At 35.2% G+C, this 23,031-nt stretch overlaps 1 protein-coding gene and 1 non-coding gene across 7 annotated transcripts in view; one reads left to right on the forward strand and one right to left on the reverse strand.

Annotated features, from left to right (window-relative positions):
• Qrsl1 (glutaminyl-tRNA amidotransferase subunit QRSL1) overlaps positions 1-23,031 on the forward strand; it is a 35,679-nt gene that overhangs the window by 3,795 nt on the left and 8,853 nt on the right. For 3 of the 6 annotated variants that reach the window (XM_004855439.4, XM_087208694.1, XM_021236884.2), the window contains 8 exons: positions 7,870-8,029; positions 8,332-8,430; positions 9,610-9,706; positions 13,944-14,120; positions 16,989-17,164; positions 17,247-17,359; positions 19,062-19,254; positions 19,784-19,901. In XM_004855439.4, the coding sequence (XP_004855496.1) occupies positions 7,870-8,029; positions 8,332-8,430; positions 9,610-9,706; positions 13,944-14,120; positions 16,989-17,164; positions 17,247-17,359; positions 19,062-19,254; positions 19,784-19,901 (1,133 nt within the window). Of the gene's footprint in view, positions 1-7,869; positions 8,030-8,331; positions 8,431-9,609; positions 9,707-13,943; positions 14,121-16,988; positions 17,165-17,246; positions 17,360-19,061; positions 19,255-19,783; positions 19,902-20,332; positions 20,422-23,031 lie in introns of all 6 variants that reach the window. The other 3 variants (XR_015450326.1, XR_015450327.1, XM_087208693.1) reach the window with 3 other exon arrangements.
• On the reverse strand, positions 3,739-3,845 carry LOC147828690 (U6 spliceosomal RNA). Its single transcript, XR_015450346.1, has one exon. It is a non-coding gene; the product is annotated as a U6 spliceosomal RNA (small nuclear RNA).

The raw sequence follows: 23,031 nt of genomic DNA on the forward strand, positions 1-23,031 counted from the left end.
GACAGTATTGCTTTTTAAGTTAGGGCTTGGTGATGGATTGGATATGGGATTTGAGAGAAAGAGAAGAATCAAGGTAAATATTTAGATTTCTGACCAGTGATACTGGGAAAATGGTAACATTTGTTAATACTGGAAAGACTATAAGGAGAACATGTTTAGAAGGATGAGGTTCTCAAGCGTTCCATTTTTTTGCTACATATATTCTCCTTTAATTGAAGAATTACTAAATGAATTTAAATATATAAAGCACACCAATTTTAAATGTTGTAAAATGTATGTATCTATATTAATGTATAGCAGTAAAACCCCCCACATCAAGATACTGAACAAAAATCTTACGTAGGAATGCCACATAAACCTCTTAAATGTGAAATATCTTGTAATAGCCTTATTTCTGCCTAAGAAAAACATTGCTTTCCATTTCCATAACCTAAAGAGTTTCTGTTACTTTAAAACCCATTTAACCTTTTTTTTTTTTTTTTTTTTTTGGTACCGGGGATCAAACTCCGGTCCTTGCTCCAGTGCAGCAGATGGCGAAACCACTGAGCTAAATCCCTGGCCCGCCATTTAACCTTTGTTTTATAAAAATGTAAATATCTCAAATCAGAGATTGATTTTTTTTTTTTTTAACTCAATTGAGGTCTTTTTTCTTTTTTCTCTTTCCCAGAACTGGGGATCAAACTAGGGATCTTGCACTTGCCAGGCACACACGGTGCCACTGAGCTACATCCCGGGCTCAACTGAAGTCTTATTGAGAATTTAACCAGTTTATAATTCACCTCTATCTCTGTCAGTATTTTTTATGCAGATTTTAACTCTTCCTTGGTATTTTTCTTTTGCTACTTTTTCTTGGTTTTTCACTCTTTTCAATCCCAGAGATTTGGAATGTGTGGCTTCTAGTTTTGTCAACAACTCAATGACAAATTGACTTACATGAACTACCATCTGATGTAGTAATTACTGGTTTTCCCTATTCAGTATTTAAACATATCTACCCCTCTCCAACCAGTGCTGTGGAAATTTCCTCCTTACATTTTCCATATTAACTTTAGGAACATGCTAGTTTTTTTAAGGGAAATAAAAGCGTACCATTTTCCAGTTTTTCCAGATTAACATTTAGAATGTCCTTACTGTACTTGGCCTGTCCACAATGACAAAGCACTTTTATCTAACATACATGCTTAACAACATGCATTTTTATAATATAACAAGGCAGAAATAAAACTATTTATTTGCCCAGTACATTGAATATTTGGCATGCACTTTAACAGTTTAAAACTACATAAGCTGAAAATTTTAAATCTAGCTTACAAATCTATTTTGCATTTAGGTTTATTACCCCATATGTAACAATTTTTGACTTCATGCTTCTTTTAATGATCACTATCAAATCTTTCATACAATTGTCTCTCTACTCTAATTTTTCTATTGGCTGCAATAAATCATTAAGCAAATTTTTCAGCGAAGATTCTTTGTCAATTTACTTGCTTAATCCCTTAGTATCTGAGAATATCTTCCTGTTGCCTTATTTAGAAATATTAAGTTGCCAGGGTATATAATTCTTGGTTCAAAATTATTTTCCCTTAAAACTCTGTAGATATTGTTCCATTGTCTTCTGGCATTTAGAATTGTAAGAGAAAAATCTGAGGTCAGTCTGAATTTTGCCCCTCTATAGGTAACCTACTTTTTCCATCTGGATACCTGCAAAATTTTTTCTTTATCCTTGAAATTTAAAAAAATCATCAGGATTTGTCTAGCTGTTTGTTTCTTTTCATTAAACTTTAAAGGTACCCTGTGAGCCTTGTTCATTTGCAGCCCTACTTCATTCTTCAACTCTTGAAAGCTTTCTTCAAATGAGTTTCTTAATTATTGTTTCAGCTTCATTTGCTTTGTCTCTGTTTCAGGTATTCCTATTACCTATAGATTGTACCTCCTACACAGGCTCTCTACATGTCTCTTTCTTCTTTTCATATATTAATTTGTTTGGCCCTCTCTTCTGCATTCTGTGAGAATTTCTTCTGTTCTGCATTTACTTCAGCAATTTTATTTTGTGACTGACCCTGCCTACCTGCTTCCTTTAACTTTCTAAAGTTCCAGAAATCATCCATGTACTCTTAACTACCTGCTTTACAATTAAGCACATACCACTAATATGATGTGCAGCACTTTGTAGCTCATTTATGGAGACCAGTACATCTGTTTCACGAGGAGGCATCTTCTTGATTACTTAGCTCTGTTCCTTTCTTCTGAGCTGTGGTATTAAGACCTTTTCGATGGTTTTTCTTGCAACAGGGTCCAAAAACTCAGTTTTCCCAAGCACCAAAGTTAAAGAATCAAGAGTTCTGTTTTAAAGCTGTTAACTTTTTTTTAGTACGTGTTTACAATACATGCACTTTACAGTCATTTAGGGGAGTGGGTACATGTACATAATACAACTTAGTTCTTTTTTTAATCCTTTTCCCTTTTCTTCCTCCCTCCCCCCCCCAATTCCTCTTTCCCCATTTTCATTCTTGTTGATATTATTAATCCTAGCTAATGTTTATGGGATATAATGTTTATATTTATTGAGGTTGCTAGGTTCCAGTACATGGTACAACTTTATTCTACTTATTTCCCCTTCCCTTCCCCCTCTCCTCTTACCCTTAGTCTCTTAGACCTCTTCCCATTTGCAAGAGATCCATTCCCTTGTCTCATTCTATCCAACCTTTATTAATGTCTTTGTACTTTACCTTACTCAAATGAGACATACCATATGGTATCTGAGCTTGTGTGTCCGGTTTATTTCACTCAGCATTCTGTTTTCCAGGTATATCCATTTTCCTACAGATGTCTCAAGTTTGTCTTTCTTTATAGCTGAGTAGTATTCCATTATGTGTAGATACCACCTTTTCTTTATTCAGTCATTTGTTGATGGGTATACAGGCTGCTTCTAGGACTTATATTATGAATTGTGCTGCTATAAACATTTATATGCATGTATTGCTGTAATATGATATCTTTAGCTCTTTGGGAAAGAGGGATAGCTAGGTCATATGGAATTTCTAATTTTAGTTTCTTAGAAATATCTGCATTGATTTCCATAATGGTTGTACTAGTTTACATTCTGTGTTAGTACTTTTCTTTCATTGCTGAGACAAAATACCCAACACCCAAAGTTAAAGGGAGAAAGATTGATTTGGCTTATAGTTAGTAGAGGTTTCAGTTAGTAATCGACTGGCTCCAAGGCAGGGTAGCAGAGGGACAACAGTTCATAGCAATAGAAGATAGCAAAAGCAGCAAGAGACCTTAGCAGTGTCTTTCTGTCCCTTTTATCTTATCCAGACTACACAGGGCAGGTAGCTGTCACATCACATCCTTAATCCTAGTGCCCTTGGGCCTAGCATTGCAGTATGAATCAATCACATTCTCTAGATCCAGCCAGCTTTGAAAAAGCTCCGCCTACAACCACATGAGGCTTTAGGAGGACATCTAAACATACGCCATAACACATTCCTATCAGCAGTGCAGGAGGGCTCATTTTTCACCAGAGCTTCACCAGCATTTGTTATTTTTTTATTTCCTGATGATTGCCATTCTGTCTGGAGTAAGATGGAATCTTAGCATTGTTTTAAATTGCATTTCACTAATGGCCAGAGATGTTAGCCATTTATTTGTACTCCTTCTGTGAAGTGTCTCTTCATTTCTGTAGCCCATTTCTTCATTGGGTCTTTTATTTTAGGTGATCTAATTGTTTTGAGTAAAGATATGGAATGCTTCATGAATTTGCGAGTCATCCTTGCACAGGGACCATGCTCCTCTTCTATGTACCACTGCAACATTAGTATATGTGCTGCCCAGGTGAGCAGTAGAGCTGTTAATTTTGAGATGCCTCCTAGATGTCTAAAGGAAGATGTCAGTGAAGCAAGTAGATGTAAGAGTATAGAGCTCAAGGAAGAAGCTAGATAGGAAAATTATAAATTAAAGAGTATAGAAGTCACTGTTATTAATCTACATGGCCAGATGAGTTCCCCTGGGAAGGTAAGTGTAAGAGTAGAAGCTAAAACTTTCCCATATTTACAGGTCAGCCATAGGAAGTAAAGCCAATAAGAGATTTGAAGGAATAGTGAGGCAAGAGGAAACCTAGGATGGTATGGTACCTGAAAATAAGTGTTCCAAGAGGGGAGCAGTCACTTGTGTTGGTGCTACTGAGAAGTACTGTAAATGAGGACTGGGCATTGACAGTGGGTTTAGCAGTGTGGAGGTTGCTAGTGATCTTAACACACTTTCACACAACATGAGTAGGGTAAAGAGAGAATGAGTACCCATCAGCTAGATACTCAGTCCTAAAGAGCTCTCTTACCTTTAGCATTATCAAGGCAATTCTTGTTTGAAAGACTGTCTTTTCCTAAGTGAACTTCTGATATTACCTGTAAAGTTCATTAAAACGTTCTACATTTTGTTATAAGGAAGTAGATGCCAGTAATGCCTTGGATAAAGAGAAGTGTTATAGTTGAGTGGTACAGAGCATGGATTTTGAAAATGAGAGCAGGCTTTGATTGAATTTAGCTCTGCCTTTTTCTAGCTGTGTAACCACAAGCAGGAACTTCATTCTTTATCTGAAAGATGAATAGTAATATCAGCTCCTGGTGTGGATATGATGATTAAATGAAATAAAAGTGTCTCAGACAATGACTAGAACTAAGTGTTAGCTAATGTTAATTGTATTATGGGACAAAATTACTAAATTATACATATTAACAGTTTTCTCTTCCCCTGCTTTCTAAGAGTGGTTCTTGATGGAAATGTCTTACCTTTTCTAAGGTTCTATTTTGTTTTCTATTGCTGATACCAAATTAGTATAAACTTAGCAGCTTAAAACCACGCAGTCTTACTTTATCAGTTGTGTGGGTTAGTCCTGGCATGAAACAGCTGAGTTCTCTGTTCAGTTTCACAAGGCTAAAATCAAGGCATTAGCCAGAGCTGTGGTTTCAGAAGTGTGAGGTCCTCTTTCTACCTTAGTGATTGTTGGCAGAACCTGTTTCCTTACGGTTGTGGAACTGAGGTTACCGTTTCGTTGGTGGCTATGTGAGTAGAAAAGTAAATGAGTTGAGGGGACAGAAAATCTGAGATGTCTAAAATTGAGATTTAGAAGACTTTATGGATATGAGTAATGATTTCCTAGTCTGAGCTCTTGCCAGGTATCAGTAAACAAAGACTTGACATTTGAAGTGAACACGACAAGAAAATAGTAACAAAGATGATAGTGAACTCAGTACTAAATCATTAGTTAATGAAAAGGGAGTACCAGACTAACACACACACACACACACACACACACACACACACACACACACACACACACACACACACACACACACACACACACACACACACACACACACACACACACACACACACACACACGACAGGAGGAAGAGGAGAGAGAGTAATATAATCTCCAAGGTATTTGGGTCAGCTGAGCTGGGGTTTCTGAGGGATGAGAGAAGAGACAGGCATTGAGGAGTCAGGAGGACAACTGCATGCACTCCCCTCCACCAGTGGACCCTGTGGTACATAGTGTTAATGAAAACAGGAAGCAGTGGCCTCTGGGGAAGGCCCAGTTTCCACAAGAGAAAAAAAATGCCAGGAGAGCAAATTTTTTTTTAACCCAAATTTTAAAAGTTGACTGCTTTGTATTCAGATATGACACTTGCAGTTTTGTCCCAGGAGAGCTGTATGATTTACATTTCATACTCTTTACACTCAGTTCATTGTAGCTAATAAGCATCTTTGTTTTCACTTCTCTTTTCCAATTCCCTTACTGATTTTCTCCAATATAAATTTCCTGAAAATGATTCTAATGTAGATCACCATTTAAAATGAGTGTTCCCCAATGATTGTATTTCTTGCCCTTCTAATCACACCATAAGTCCTTAGCTTTTATTCATAGACTAGCCAGCAGTCAGTATTTGCAGACAGTAGGCAGTAGAAGACAGGAGGGGTCAAGGAGAAGGTGGCAGACACATTTCCTTGTTGTTACAGCTTTGCTGTGAGATAGGCCTGTCTGGGTACTGCTCTGTCTTGACTCTTGCACCCAGTCTACCACTGTCTTCTTTTGCCCATTCTTCATTCATAATATTGGAACACAGAGCCATCTTCTGTTTCTTTTTAGCTTCTTTCTTCTAAGGAGTTTACATTTCAAACAAACCAGTTAACATCTCTTCTTATTTCTAAATTACCTCACTGAAGCCAAGCCTATCTACTGCTGCCCATCCCCGTCACTCCTGAAGCCTCCCTGCGGAAGTCCTTTTCCTCCTGTCAGTGACTGTTAGGGCTCCTCCCAATGGCCTCTTCCCCCTTCTTGCTTTGTTTAAAACCCTCAGGCTTAAGAATGCCACTGTTCAGTGATTCATTCAGTAACTCATTTCTCCCTTAAATGCTCATGCCTATTGCTTGGTGCATGTAGAACATGTTAAAATACCATCAATTTGAAGGACAAACTAAAAATTCTGCTAGAGATAAAAATGATTAAAAGGGCTGAGGGTGTAGCTCAGTGGTAGAACACTTGCCCAGCATGCATGACACCATGGGTTTGATCCCCAGCAATAACCTGCTACCCCAGGAAAGAAATGATGAGGAAATTATATTATGAAGTTACTCTGTCCTGTACTACTTGATGTCTCGATGTCTCTGAGCTTCAGTTTCTTCATCTCTAAAATGAGATTATAATACCTAATTTGTGTGGTTTTAAGGGTTAAATGAATTAATAAAACATATGTAACAGCAATACTTGGCGTTTGGTAAATACTTGGTATTACTCGTTTTCCCTATCCCCTTTGTCTTTGAACTCTAATCTCCTTGGAAAACCCAACTCTCTTTTTATATAGTCTCCAAAGCTTTGACTTCTTGTTATTCATTCTTTTTATCTGATTAGTAAGTACCTATTGCTTCTTATAGGAAATATTAAATAATCATCACTTCATCTGAACTCTTCATATCAGTCCGTATATACGAGTTTTGGTCACTGGTCACTTCTCATGTAGTTGTTTGTTTGTAGTACTGGGAACAGAACTCAGGGCTTCACATTGAGATACATCCCCAGTCCCTTTTTTATTTTTTGTTCTGAGGCAGGGTCTCATTAATTTGCTCAGGCTGGGCTAGAACTTGCAATCCTCTCCCATCCACCCCTACCCCCAATGCTGGGATTACAGGTACATGCCAGCACATCCAGCTTCATATAGTGTTTCTGTGTTTTAGTGCTGAGGATTGAATCCAGGTCTTCATGCATGCTGAACATGTGCTCTGTCACTCTTAGCCCATCATATAGTTTATTTTAATGCTTTCCCTACTAGCCTTGCTAATGCACAATAGACAGAATTTCAGAAAAGTTTTTTTTAGTTGCTTTGAATCTATATAAGGATTCCTCTGACTTCATAGTGGTTCATACTTGAATTCCACAATAATTATAAAGGTCTTAAAGAGCCATAAGCTCCTATGGTACCTTATGCAGTTCACTTCTCTTTTTTCACTCTTGACTTCTTACATTGCAGCCAAGCTACTCTTTGCGTATAATCTCTCCTAACCCATTCTTTACCAGGCTGAACCTCAACTCCTGGACAGGATGATTGTCCTAAACTATGACTATCATTTGTTCAAGCCTAACTTAGGAAATTAGCCACTAGGAAGAGGAATGCCGTGTCCCCCAACTCATCCTCAAGCTGATCAGCTCACAGCTTTTCATTTACCATTAAGTGTAGGGCTGGTACTGTCTCTTGAGGGTGAATTCAGCCCTTACTTTGAAATTGTTTAGCCACACTGTTGCCCCCTCAGTGTAATATTGGAACTCTCTGCACACTCAATTGAAAGGTTTTTAAATGGTATATGTTGTAGGTTTCTGTGGCACTGAAACAAGGCCAAATTACACCAACAGAACTCTGTCGGAAATGTCTCTCCCTTATCCAGAAGACCAAATTTCTAAATGCTTACATTACTGTATCAGAAGAGCTGGCCTTAAAGCAAGCTGAAGAAGCAGAAGAACGATATAAGAAAGGTAAATTACTTTCAATTATACTTAATTCTTGTATCTCCAGAGAAGGAATTTAATTGGGTGTAGCTATGTCCATTTGGCAAGTGAAGGTTTAAACATAAAACTCCCTATTTAAAGAACATGGCATGAAGTATAATAAAATTTAGGCTAATAGTTATGTGATGCTTTATAATGTCCAAATATAATAATTTCCAATATAAATTTGATTTCTGAAAAAGTTTAATTGCCAAAAATTAGTGGTTATTATAAAAACTAGTACCATGTTAGTGTATTTTTATATTTTGAACCATTGTCCCCTAATGCAGGTCAGTCACTTGGGGATTTAGATGGAATTCCTGTTGCAGTAAAAGACAACTTTAGCACATCTGGCATTGAGACAACATGCGCATCAAATATGCTAAAAGGTAAAATGTAACTGATCGGAGCTATTAATGGCTCTATAAAAACAGGTACTTTTTAGTTTAAAAATACTGAAGAACCAAGGTAATCTTAGGTAGATTACATCTTTGAAGGAAGAATAGAATGTTACATCTTTACTGTTTGCTCTTTCAGAATGCAGAATTATTGTTTGGAAGTAGGCCACCATAATAAAAGAATTCTGTTTTCAGAAGTTTTAGAAATTATTATTCTTATTTAAGAAGACTCAATAACTGGTCCCCACAAACACACTTAAGTGACCCCTAAGTCCAGCACATTGAAAGTATGGGAATGAGTATGAGCTGGCTGTCGTCATCCTTCCCTGTGGATGAAAGCAATCATTTGTTACTTCCTCAGCACTCTCTCTTGTAACACAGTACAGCCATGCTTAGCTTTATTCTTACAGTCTAGTAAGTCAACAGCTAGCATGTTTATCACGATATTTGGATCTCGAGAGAAAAAAGAAATGGAAAAAAAAGGCTGTTCAGAGTATTACACACTGAAAGTAATATTCTATGAGGACTGTGTCCCAAGTTGCTCTGCTGGGTGGACTATTGTAAATTGCTTTGGAGTATACACTAAGCTTTTCACTAGACAGGAAATTTTATTTGAGAATAAAGGTCTATTCTAATTAGAAATACATAAAAAAATACTGTATAATATTACCTAAGAAGCTGGGCATGGTAGTGCATGCCTGTAATCCCAGCACTTGGAAGACTGAGGTAGGAGGATTGCTTCGAGTTCAAGGCCAGCCTGGGCTACATAGTGAGTTCAGTGCCAGCCTGAACTACAAAGTGAGACCCTGTCTCAAAAAACAAACAAACAAAAAAATCACCTAAGAAAAAAGTCAAGTAAAATGAACAAATTAATAATTTGGAATTACAAATTTCAAATGAACTGGTTATATCTCTATCATGCAATATTTTGTAGTGCTGTTAAAAGTCAGTGTTTTAGATTATAAAAGTAGTAAATATAGACTGTCTTTGGAAAAGTACCGTTGGCTAGAGAAAAAATTAACTTAGAAAAAGTACAATCTACTGTTTAAGTTACGAATAATTAACACATCTCATTGGTTTAATTATAGTTTTAAAATCTTATTTTTTGTGTATAATTTACATGTTTGCTATTTTCTTTCCTATAATAAAAACAACTAAATTTTTTTTTAGGCTATATACCACCTTTTAATGCTACGGTAGTTCAGAAGTTGTTGGATCAGGGAGCTCTACTAATGGGAAAAACAAATTTAGATGAGTTTGCTATGGGGTAAGTAAAATTAAAATTTTATTTTTTTGTATTTCTTCCATCTGTGCCTTTAATTTCATTAAGTGGAAGTATCTGAAAGCATTGAGGTGATTTCTTGAGGATTCTAATGCCAGTTTCTTAGTTTTGCAGTGAGATTATCCTCAGTTATCTAATAGATACATAATCTTATCTCATTTTGATTTTAGTTTGCATTTCCTTCATGAACAATGATGCTAAACATCATTTCATATTTATTTTGCCATTCATATCTATTCAAATCTTTTTCCAGTTTTTAAAATCATGTTGTTTATCTTATTAATGAATTGTAAGAGTTCTTCCATATATTCTGGATTCAGGCCCATTATCAGATAGGTGATTTGCAAATATATCCTCCAGGCTTTGGCTTTTCATTCTCTGCTTTATATGTCCTAAGAAATCTTTACCAAACTCAAGGTCACAGAAACTTTCTTCCCAGATGTTTATAATTTTAGCTCTTACATTTGAACATGTAATCCATTTCAACTTAAGTTTTTGTTGTTTTTTTTTTGGTACCGGCTATCGTCGAATTTAAGTTTTTATATATGGTGTAAAGGTTTTTGTTTTTTATTTTATTGCATATGAATATCCAGTCATTCCAGCAGTCTTTGTAATAACAGCTAATCCTTTCCTCATTAAATTACCTTAGCTTCCTTTTGTCAAAAATCAAATACATGCATGAATGTCTATTTCTGGACTCTTTTTTTTTTTTTTTTTTGGTACTGGAGATCAAACTTGGGACCTTGCACTTGCGAGGCAGGCAGCGGAACCACTGAACTAAATCCTCGGTCTATTCTGGACTCTTTTCTATCTTTGTTTATTCCTGTATCACATCATCTTGACTAAGCCTCAAAATTAGGTAGTGAGAGTCTTCCAACTTTGTCCCTTTTCAAAACTGTTTTATGATATTCTGGGTCTTTTTTGTTTCTGTGTAAGTTTCAGAGCCAAATTCTTCTTCTACCAAGGAGTTTATAGGATTTTTTTTTTTTTTTAAATCAACTTGGGAAGAATTGGTGTCTTCATAATCAGCATCTTCATAAATGTCCTCTCATCCCAACACCTTGTGTCTCTGCATTAATTGAAACTGAAAATTTTCTCAGAAATATTGTGATTTTTCTAAGTATTTAATTTTTGTCATTTTCTGTATATAAATTGTATAATTTGTTTAAGGTATTCCCAAGTGTCTAATGTTTTTTAATGCTGTAGAAAATGGTATAGCCAGATATGGTGGTACATGCCTATTATCCTAGCTACTCTGGAGGCTGAGGCAGGAGGATTATAACTTTGAGGCCAACCTGGATAACTTAGCAAGACTCTGTCTCAAAATAAAATTTAAAAGAGCTGGGAGTGTAGTTTAGGTACAGAATGGCCTTGTATGTTTGAGCCCCTGGGTTCAATCCTCAGTACCACCAAAAAAAGAAAATGGTATGTTTTTCAATTTTTGAATCTTTATTGCTAGTAGATAGGAATGTAATTTACTTTATTGACCTCATATCCCGTGACCTAGTTACTGCTCATTTATTAGTTTTAGTTGATCTTTGTGTATTCCTTGAACTATTTTATGTAGATTATCTTGTAGTCTGGAAATAGAAACAATTTTATCACATTTCTTTGTCTTGCCTTACTGAACCAGTTAGTAGTACCTTCCGTGCAATGTTGAATGAAGTGGTAGGGACAAATATCTTTGCCTTGTTTTTCATCGTGGGAGAAAGCATTTATTTAGTTTTTCATCAAAAGCACTCTAGATTTCCCCCCTTTTAATACTTGTAATATTTGGGCCAGGGATTTAGCTCAGTGGTTCTGCCACCTGCCTTGAAAGTGCAAAGTCCCAAGTTCGATGCCTGGTACCAAAAAAAAAAAAAAAAATTAATACTTGTGATATTTGCTGGTTCAGGTTCACAGTGGTATTTCTTGGTACTGAGCAGTGTATGTTTAATGAACTCATCTATAGAAGTAAATGGAAACAGGTTTTTAAGCCATTGCCTTCATCAGCTGATGAAAATGAAAATCACTAGTGAAGGCAAAGTGGACTTGGACCTACCATCACCTGTGTGATATTCCAGCTGAGAATGTATAACCTGAACCTAATAACAAAAAAACATATACAAATTCAAAATGTTTAGAAACGTTCTATTAAAATGTCATATAAAAACAAAGGCTGTGAAAATGTTCCAAGTTAAAAAGAGGCTACAGAAAGTAAAACCTAAAATTATAAAATAGGGGAAAAACTTAGGAGAAGATTGCTGTGACCTTAAGTTAGGTAAAGATTCTTAGATATTGAACTTTGTTAAGAAAGAACTTCTGGCCTGGGGATGTATTTCAGTGGTCAGGTGCTTTCCTAGCCTGTGTAAGTCTCTGGATTCAATTCCCCAGCACCTCAACAGAAAAGAAAAATTAAGAATTTTTGTTCTTTGAAATAGACTAATAAAAATAAAAAGCAGCAAAAGACTTAGAGAAAGTATTTGTAAAACATTTGCAAGAACTAGTATCCAAAATGTGTAAGAACCTTTTCTAACTCAATAAGAAATCAACCCTGTGTTTTACAAAATAGGCAGAAGTTTCAAGCAATTATTTTATTGAAATGACAAACACATGAAAAACTTCTTAGTATTAGTCATTAGTAAAATGCAAATTTAAACCACATTGAGACCCATAACACTTATTAAAATGACAGTATCAGCTTGGTGTGGTGGTTATGCCTGTAATCACAACACTCTGTAATCCCTCGGGGCAGGAGGGTAAGTTTGAGCCCAGCCTGGGGAATTTAAAGACTTAAAGAGACCCTGGCTCAAAATAAAAATATTAAAACAGACTGGGGATTTAGCTCAGTGCAAAAGCCTTGGGTTCAATCTCCAGTACCACCCCCCAAAGAGAGGAAAAATAGGTAATATCAGGTACAGACAAGTATGCAGAGAAAATTGTATTTCTTATATACATTGCTGGTGGGGAATGCAAAATGTATAGCCATTTTGGAAAATAATTTGATGATTTATTACAAAGCTAAACATATTTACCGTATAACCTCATAGTCCCAGTCCTAGATATTTTCCTAAGTGATTAAGATTTATTTTTACACAAAAGCACTGGTTTGCAGTATAAAACCTGTAGTAGGGCCGGGGATTTAGCTCACTGGCTCCAGCACCTGTCTTGCAAGTGCAAGGTCCCGAGTTCGATCCCTGGTACCAAAAAAAACCAAACAAACATGTAGTATCTTTATTCATCATTGCTCCAAACTGGAAATGGCCCAGTGTCCATTAACTGATAAAGATAAAATAATGAAAAAGAAAAAAGAGGCTAAAGAAACGATAAGTAAATGTAATACCTGACTCTAAACTTGATCTGAGATAAAATGCTATGAAATACATTATTGAACCAGCTGACAAAATCAGATTACAGTTGGCCTGATGGTGCACACCTGTGATCCCAGCACTCAGGAAGCTGAGGCAGAAGGATCACTGGGAGTTCAAGGCCATCCTGGCCTGTATAGTGAGTTCAAGACCAGATTAAACTATCTAGCAAGATCCTGTCTCAAAATATCAGTCTACATACAGTATTGTACTACTGTGAATTTTACTATGATCGATAACTATACCGTAAGCAAAAATGTCCTTTGGAAATTCATACTAAATACATAATAAAGTATTTAGAGGTAAAGGGCCATGATATATATAAATCACTGTTAATGTTCAGGAAAAAAATGTGTGTATAGACACAGAGCATACAAATGATAAAGCAAATGGAATGGAATATTAACAATAGGTACATGTGGGCAAAGGATATAAAAGTGCTTCATTTATTTTTATTTTTGCAGTTTATCAGAATAACATTTTTAAAATTTAAAAACAAGTTATTAGCATTCCACTTATAATACTTTTCTTAAAACTTCTGATTAAGGGAAGATTTCCATCAAAATGTTCTTAACTACTATATTTAAATGTTTGTGCCTCTTTCCGACTAGAAGACCTTAACTTATGGGAAGTCATTTTTAGTTCAACTGGATGATCAACTGGGATAAAATCTTTTTCTCCATTTTCTATCTCAGTTGCTTTCACTTCACCCACCACCACCTCACCAAAAGCTACATCAGAACAGGCTTCTTTTCCAGTTCCAGCTACAGTGGGTTATTAAAAGCTCCGAGTGTCAGAAGCAAATAACAGACACCCAGGAGATTCGAATTTCACATAAAATTACTAAGGCATCTTGCTTTACCCCTTCATCGCAGATCTGGAAGCACAGATGGTGTATTTGGGCCAGTTAAGAACCCCTGGAGTTACTCAAAACAATACAGAGAAAAGAGGCGGCAGAAGGCCCAGGGCGAGAGCGAGGCTGCAGATTGCCTGATCGCGGGAGGAAGCTCCGGCGGCAGCGCGGCTGCCGTGTCAGCGTTCACTTGCTTTGCGTAAGATGCTATCTGTACTTTATAACCCATCCTATTACATAGAGTCACAAACCATGTGCAAATCCAGCAATAGAGTAATTCATGTGCTGGGATTTTTTTCCTTTTAGTAAGCTCTTTGTCCTCAAAGATATATCAAAATATAAATATACTCACCTGTACAGCATGTGATGTGTATACTGTATACAGTGAACTTTAATTTGAAATAACATTTAAACTTTAACTCTATAGTAGATGGTTATTTTGAAAACATGATTTCACAGATATTGCAGAATAAAGCATTAAACATAAATGGACTTTATTGAATTTCATTTTTAAATAATTTATTCAAATGTCTGCTCTCTGTACAAATATTTTTAGACTATAATCCTGTGACTGTAGTTCATTGCTGCTGAGCTATTAATAATGGTTTATCTTTCAGCTGACTTTACAAAGAAAAAAATGTTCCTAATATTTATCAATAGAGTATTTAAAATAGTGTTTTCAATAACTATGCAACTAAATATCTGTATCATTAAGTAAAATTTTTTCAGCCTTGTCAGGAGGTGATTTTGTTTATCTGTCATACTTTGTATTTGGTAAGAATTCATTGGTTAATATGTTGAGTTCCATTTTTAAAGCATTTCTTAACCACCTAAGGAAGAGTAGTCTGTTGTATGTATTTTATCAATCTCAGTGTGACCAAATTGAATATATTTCTTTAATTTTATCTCTCCTTAATTATCTACTAAAACTAAGCTCTTTCACAAGTATTGGAACCAATAAATTGTTTATATTTTTTAGAGTTATGGAGCTTTAGTTTCTTTCAGTTTTTTTAGTTTTCCTGAAATCTTGTTAACAAAACCATTTCACTTTATCTCCTTGGAATTTTATAGCATGGCATTAATATTAATGAGAGTTCTGACAAGTCAGAACTGCAGGACTAGATGCTTTTTTTCTCTCATCATCCCACTTAGTGTTCATCTTTCTGAATGTGCTTTGAGAAGATGGCATTTTGACACATAATTCCTATGGAAATGTAGGTTTTACCTTTACACAGCCATCAGTGAATGCTAATAAGAGAATGTATCTTTTAAAATTGTGAAAGCAACAGTCTGATTTTGTAGTTTAAATGAACTTGGGGAGAAAGGAAACATAATTTGCATTTTCTGTAGAGCACATATGCCATGTTATTGTTAGGAGCGGTTGCTCAGTCCAAAGCTGCACTTTAAATCCAATCAACAGAAGCACAAGCCAAAAGTAACTTCAAATTGCATGTATCCCAAACTGTAAAGTATTCTGCTTTTCCTCCCTTTTGATTTGTTTCTTTTGTAATAGTTTTTAAAACAGGAAGGTTCTTGGGAGTACTATATGGCCACTAAATGAATGAGCTAGGGCACTATGTAAGTGACACGGGAAGTTATTTAAGGTAAGTTGTTAAGGGAAAAACAAGTTGCAAAACAGTATGTATACTTGGCCCTCTTTTTATTAAAAGTAGTAATTACTTTTACTACTTTACTTTTTTTTACTACTCTTAGCAGTCATTACACAGAAGCATCTGGGTGTCTAGATGAAAGTATATCAAAATACGTTACAGGAGCTGTGATAAGAGAAATTTTGCTTTATCATACACAGTATGATACTTTAATTTTTGTAGTAGACATATACTACTTTGCTACCAAAAAAATTGTTTTTTCCTGGAGTTGTTTAACATTTCATTTTAATTGGGACAAAATAAACATAAAAAACTCTTTTCATCTTGCAAAACTGAAATCCACTAGTCGCCCTCCTCCCAGCCCCTGGTAACAGCTTTTCTACTTACTGTCTCTATGAATTTGAATACTCTAGGTACCTCATGTAAGGGTGCTAAAATACAATATTTTTGTCACTGGCTTATTTCAAAGTTAGTTTTTGTTTTTTAAATAAGAATAGCACATTCTTTGGGCAAAGAAATGAACAGTCACTTTGTAGTTGGGTAATACAAATACAAAGAAGTATGAAAAAGTATTCAAAAATATACATTACCAAAACTTTTTTGGTTAACAAAAATTTTTAAAACTACTAGTACTTGATGATGGTACTGAAACATTAAAGCACAATTGGATTCATTGCAGTTGGGAATACAAATTGGCATAATTCTCCTGACAAGTAATTTGATCATATCTATCAAGAACTTTTAATAGTAAGCAGACCCTTTCATCCATTAACTTTGCTTCTTAGAAGTCAGTCTAAACAGATATATAGGCAAACATTTATGTTTAATAGAAGTGTTCATTACAAGGTTATTATATACTTATTATTACCAGCTAGAAACAACATAAATGTTTATATAAATTATAGTACACCTTTGCCCATCATTCTAACTGAGGTAACAAAAGGGTTGTATCTGAATTCTGGGAGAGGTATGTTTAGTTTGTAAAATTAACATTAATTTGATTTATTATAAATGTCAAGTAACATCAAAGAAAGGTATATGATTTATATGTATATCAATAGGAGATTGTACTTTACTGAGATTTATATTATGGTGATTTATGGAGATTTATATTTATATTATATTATACATACCTTAAATTTGCAGTAATTTTAGTGATATAAAAAGCTCATGATAAGCAAAATAGGAATTGAAACTTGTGATTGCAGAACGATCTCAACTGTGAAAAAATATATTTTTTAAAAAGTTGAATATGCCAAAATGTTAACTGTGTCTGCTTTGGAATAATAGAATATTTAGTTACTTCTTTATACTGTTGTGTATGAATTCTCTGAGATGAGTATGTGATACTTTTTATAATTGGGAAATACACTGTAAAATATAGATATTTAAAAGGCTAGATTCCAAAAATAATTAGATATGTCATTCTTCTAAGAAGAATTCCACTTAAATTCCAGGGCTTTAGGATCAGACACTGGAGGATCAACCCGAAATCCTGCTGCCCACTGTGGGCTTGTTGGTTTTAAACCCAGCTATGGCTTAGTTTCTCGTCATGGTCTCATTCCCCTGGTGAATTCGATGGATGTGCCAGGAATCTTAACCAGATGTGTGGATGATACAGCAATTGTATTGGGTATTTATTTGACTCCTTATCATCTGAAACAATTTCACTGTAAAACAATAGGCCTGTGGCACATAAATATTTCTTCTTACAGGTGTACTGGCTGGACATGACCCCAAAGATTCTACTACTGTGCAAGATCCTGTTAAACCATTTATGCTTCCCAGTTTGACAGATGTGAACAAACTATGTATAGGAATTCCAAAGGTGACTTCTTTCTTTCATAACTTTTTAGGAAAACTGTAAAATCAAATACAGAGACAGACTTGGGAGGCAGACTGGTTAAGCTTGAATCTCTATACTGCCATTTTTATTAGTAATTAATTTTTTTTGGTACCAGGGATCAAACTCGGGACCTTGCGCTTGCAAGGCAGGCGGTGGAACCACTGACATTAGTAATTAATTTTTATTAGTCATTAAGCACATGATTCAATCTCTAAACACTATTTCCAAATTGGGAATAATAAAAGTATTGCAATCATAGAATAATGAACATTAGATTATTGTGTAAAACAAGAATCTGTAAACTTTTTTCTGTAAAGAGCTAGTTAATACATATTTTAGGCTTTGTGGATCATATGGTCTCGTTGACTCTGCCACTTCAGTGAATAAAAACAGGCGTAGACAATATGTAAGGAATACATAGTGTGATCAAAACATACAGTGAATGTGTAAGTTTTAAAAAATTTATTACAGTGGGCTGAGGATTTAGCTCAGTGGTTCTAGCGCCTGCCTCGCAAGCGCAAGGTCCCAAGTTCGATTCCCGGTACCAAAAAACAAAAAATTTATTACAACAAAAGATACATTGCCATTAATCCCCCTCATGATACTCTCCCCCTTTCAGACATACTAATCCTATCACACTTGCTGGTGTATGGCCTCACTAAATGTTACCTTTACTATTACTACTACTGCTGCTGCTACTACCACTACCACTACCATTGCTGCTTCTGCTATTACTATTACTACTAATGTATTACATTAATGTAATTGTAATGTGTTACAGTAACAATCCATATATAGACATGATAATGTTAAATTGTTGGCTTTTTAAAAATTAAAAAATTTAAACCTAACATATTAATGCTTAAAACTTTCTGCAAATCTTTTTTTTTCTGCAAAACTTTTTGAAAGATAACTTACACTTCAGAATAAGAAGTTTCTCAGCCTCGGCACAATTGATGTTTTGCGGTCGGTGATTTTTTTGTTGTGAGGGACTGTCCTACATATTGTAAGAAGTTCAGCAACATCCCTGGCCTCCACCTCCAGATGCTGGTAGTACCCCTTACCACTGACTACAACCAATAATTCCTTCAAACATTACCACATTTCCCTTGGTCAGGAAGCATATGACAACATTGCTTCCAGATGAGACCACTACTGTAGAGAAATGCTGCTTTCTTCAGAGTCTTTCTTTATGGTAATTATCTGTGCCTTCTTTTAAACACTGAGAGAGATCCCAAGCTTTAGAAACAGAACTAGTTCAGAATCCTGCATCCTGTACTGATTTGCTGTATTACAGTAGAAAAGTTACTAATCTTCTCTAGCCTCAACAGTTCATTCATTCATAAAATAAAGGATGATAATGGATAACTACATAATGGAGTTAGCGAAGGCATTAAGTAAGGGAACCTTTGAAAAGCATCTAGCAAAGTACCTGATATTTAAGGAACATTTAAAAAATACAAAGTCTCCAAGCAGATCTCTAATGTTTAAATTGTTATATCCCACTAATAAATAATACCTAATACTGTGCTTATCATGCCATAAACACTCTCAGTTTGCTCTTTTAGCTACCTACCAGCAATAGTATCCATTTTTCTAGTATACTGCCAAAGTTGTGTACAAATTGTGAAACTATCTACTGTATAGATGTTCCAATTTCTGTACCTTGACTTTTGCCTATAAGGAATATCTTGTACCTGAATTATCCAGTGAAGTACGATCTCTCTGGTCCAAAGCTGCTGGCCTGTTTGAGTCTGCAGGAGCCAAAGTGATTGAAGTATCCCTGCCTCACACCTCTTACTCAATTGTCTGCTACCATGTATTGTGTACATCAGAAGTGGCATCAAATATGGCAAGATTTGATGGGCTGGAATATGGTAAGATGGCCGGGCTTTTTGTCTGTCTTGTTTTTAACGTAATTGTATCTCTGACATTTGAAAGGTTCATTTCTTATAGTGATATAAAAAGTTTTTCCTGAAATAATGTTGATGATTGAGAAAAGTAAGTGAGTCCTTTTACCTTTATCATTTTAGCTTTGTATTATGATATTCATCATAAATCTCTAAATTTTCCATTCATTTCTCTGGACTGTAAATATTTTGAAGGGATAATATCTTATCTGTGTATTTACCATCCAGTGTCATGCCTGAGATATGGTAAGAGCTCACTAAATGTTTGGATGGGTGGAGAGATGGATGGATAGATGGATGGGGGGTGGTAAATGAAGTTTTCTTGGTTATTTTCTTTTGCCTCCATGATCAGATAGTAACAAGCCAGATAGACAAGGAAACTGGTAAGGGCAAGTTCCTTAAATTTCAGTATTGGTCACAAAAGTGTAAATCTAGGCTGTTTTCAGCCAAAACTTTACTTCCTTTTGAAGTAATGTGTATCTTTTTTTGTTTTCAGGTCATAGATGTGACATTAACGTGTCTACTGAAGCCATGTATGCTGCCACCAGGAGGGAAGGGTTCAATGATGTGGTGAGAGGGAGAATTCTTTCAGGAAACTTTTTCTTACTAAAAGAGTAAGACAATTAGTCTAAAATTTTTCTCTGTTCTCAAAATTTCAAGTGCAAAGCAGTAGCACATTCAACGAGTCTTACCAGTCATGATAGTTACTGCAAAATCCTCATGATTTGAATTAGAAAAGTCCCCTTTATGACACTTTTGCTTCCTAGTTATTCAAAATTTTCAAAGAAAATGATCAGTATAAACCATCAGTATAAATGATCAGTATAAACCAAGTAAGAAGCCCTGAAAAATTTTAGCCTCATTAGCTGTTCTGTGGCTGGGCTTATTGCTGTTGAAGCCTTAAGCAAGGGAGTTATATTATTTCTTGAAAAATTTACTGAATCAACTTAGTTTTTTCTTGCATTATGTATATGTATATTTTGCTTCAAGAAAGAATTCCAGTTACCCAGATGTGGTGGCATACATCTGTTATCCCACTTCTCAGGAAGCCAAGGCAGGAGGATCACCATGAGTTTGAGGCCAACCTGAGCTATACAGTGAGTTCAAGGCCAGCCTGGAAAACTACATAGCAAGGCAAGACCCTCTCAAAAAAATACGCAGGAAATAATTCCCAATTACTAATGCTTCTACATACTTAAATTGTCTTCAAGTTTATTCAAGATCTTGTGAATAAGATCCCTTTTCCCTACCAGTCAGTCTGAGAAGACAATGGGAAGTGTAAAAAACCAACAGTGGCCTGGCATGGTGGTGCAAGCCTGTAATTCCAGTGCACTTTTGAGAGGCTGAGGCAGGAAAATGGCAAGTTCAAGCTCAGCCTGGGGAACTTAGTGTCTGAGACTTTATCTCAAAATTTAAAAAGGGCTGGGGATGTGGGGATATAGCTCAATGCAAAGCCCAGGGTTCAATCTCCAGTACCACAAAACTAACTAAATAATAATTAATTAATTTTAAAAAGGCAAGTGGTTATTTAGACGAGTCGCTTCCTAAAGTTTTTCTCCGTGCTTCAAGGCCAGAAAACATATGTACTTGTCTGATAATCCTCTCATGGCCAACAGTTAGGGTTACTTTTTCCAAAGATATGATTTGATGTTATTCCATAATAAAAGACTTCTGCATTTGAATAGATGCTTGTAATCACTTAGGAGTAGGAAGGATGAAATATTGCTAAGAAATTTTCTAAGCCAAGACTTTATTTATTAAGCCAAAGATACTACATTTAGCTGGGGATGGTAGTACATACTTATAATCCTAGCATTTGGGAGACTGAGGCAGGAGGATCACAAATTCAGGGCCAATTTGAATCACATAGTTAGGCCCTGTCTCAAAAACCAAAATAAATAAAAAGATGTTATATTTGTCAGATTTTACTGGTTAGAATCAAATTGGATATGTTAAGGCACAAGTTGATGGATTATATCAGTCACTGTAATAGCATAGAAAGAAATTGAAGGAGAGGAGTTTGAAAGCATCTTATATGATTTCCAAGCAGGAGACTAAGAAAAGATAGAATTACTGCTGGTATCCCTACTTTCTGACCCCGTTGTAAGTGGGATCAACTTGTTTGCTTCTTATAGTTTTTTGTCTTGTGGCAGGAATGGTGGTGGTTGAACTTGAATGATAGGAAAAATGGGATTGGAATCCTTTTTTTTTTTTTTTTTAACCTAAAAAAGTGCTCGGAACTATAAAAAGTCTTAACATTTTTATTCCTCTGATAGCTTAGAATCTTACATTCTTCTGTTACCTTTTATTCCGTAAACATAAATCTATTGAATTAGGAATCTCAAGTTTATTTTTAATTAGCATAAATATTTATTTCTGAGCCACATTTGTCTATTTCTTGCTATTTGTCTATTTGTTGCACCTGTTCTTTCTCTCTTTTAACCTTTTTTCCTACCTTCTATCATTATTTCTATAAGTAATATTTTTTCTCTGAAGATATTTTTCTTGAATTTTTAAACATTTTACTAGTACATGTTTGTAAAACATAACAATTACATTCATCAAGGGCAGCTGGTACATGTGCATAACACATCTTAATCCCTTTGACTTTTCCTTCCACTCCCTCCATCTCTTGGTCCCCTTCCCACTTGATAAAGATGTATCTCCCTACTTTCTATTATCCATTTTTATCTTGCTCTTTAAATTATTTATACTTTGGGTCTCTCATTTAAGAGATCCCATACAATATTTGTGTCTGATTTATTTCATTTAGCATTATGGGCTCAAGATGCATCCATTTTTTGTACAAGTGATTCAAGTTTATCATTCTTTATGGCAGAATAGTATTATGAGCTGTGCTGCTATAAACATGGGTATGCATGTATCACTGTAATATGATGTCTTAAACTTTTTCAGAAAGATACCTAAAAGGGAATGGCTGCATCAAATGCAATTTCTAGTTTTAGTTTTTTAAGAAATTTCCATAGTGGTTGTACTAGTTTACCTTCCCACCAACAGTGTAGAAGGATTCCTTTTCGTTCTGCAATCTGACCAGTATTTGTTATTATTTGATTTTTTAATGATAGCCATTTCTTCTGGGGCAAGATAGAATCTCATTGTTGTTTTAATTTTCATTTCTCTAATGACGAGATGGTCTACAGCCATACCACCCTGAACACACCCAGTCTCTTCTAATGAGATGTTGAACATGTTTTCATGTATTTATTGGCCATATTAAAGAGATTTAAAATAAAGAAAAAAGGGGGGCATTATATTTTGCATTCATATACACTATTTCTGGTTCTTTGTTGTGTAGCTCCAGATTTCCATGCATTATTATTATTTTCTTTCTGGGTGAAGAACCTCCTCTAATATAGCTTATATCTTGAATATATATTAATGAATTCTTTCCGCTTTTGTTTCCATGTAAAAAAAATTTGCCTCTAATTTTTTTTTTTTTTTTTTTTTTGCCTTTAATTTGGAAAGGTACTTTGTGGGCCGGGGATTTAGCTCACCAAGTTCCATCCCCGGCACCAAAAAAAAAAAAAAAAGAAAGGTACTTTGTGTATAAAATTGAAGGTTAATGGTATTTTCTTTCAGTACGTTAAAGGTTGTATTTCACTGTCTTCTGGCCTGCATAGTTTCTAGAAGTATATTGTGTTTCTTATATTTATTCTTGTCTGATTTTAACATTTTCTCTCTATTGTTGGTTTTCAGAAATTTATGATGTCCCTTAGTGTACTT

Source organism: Heterocephalus glaber, unplaced genomic scaffold, assembly GCF_053883595.1.
Source record: "Heterocephalus glaber isolate CG9 unplaced genomic scaffold, H.glaber_assembly_v1.0 deba00000942, whole genome shotgun sequence".
In the NCBI taxonomy this organism is placed as follows: Eukaryota; Metazoa; Chordata; class Mammalia; order Rodentia; family Bathyergidae; genus Heterocephalus; species Heterocephalus glaber.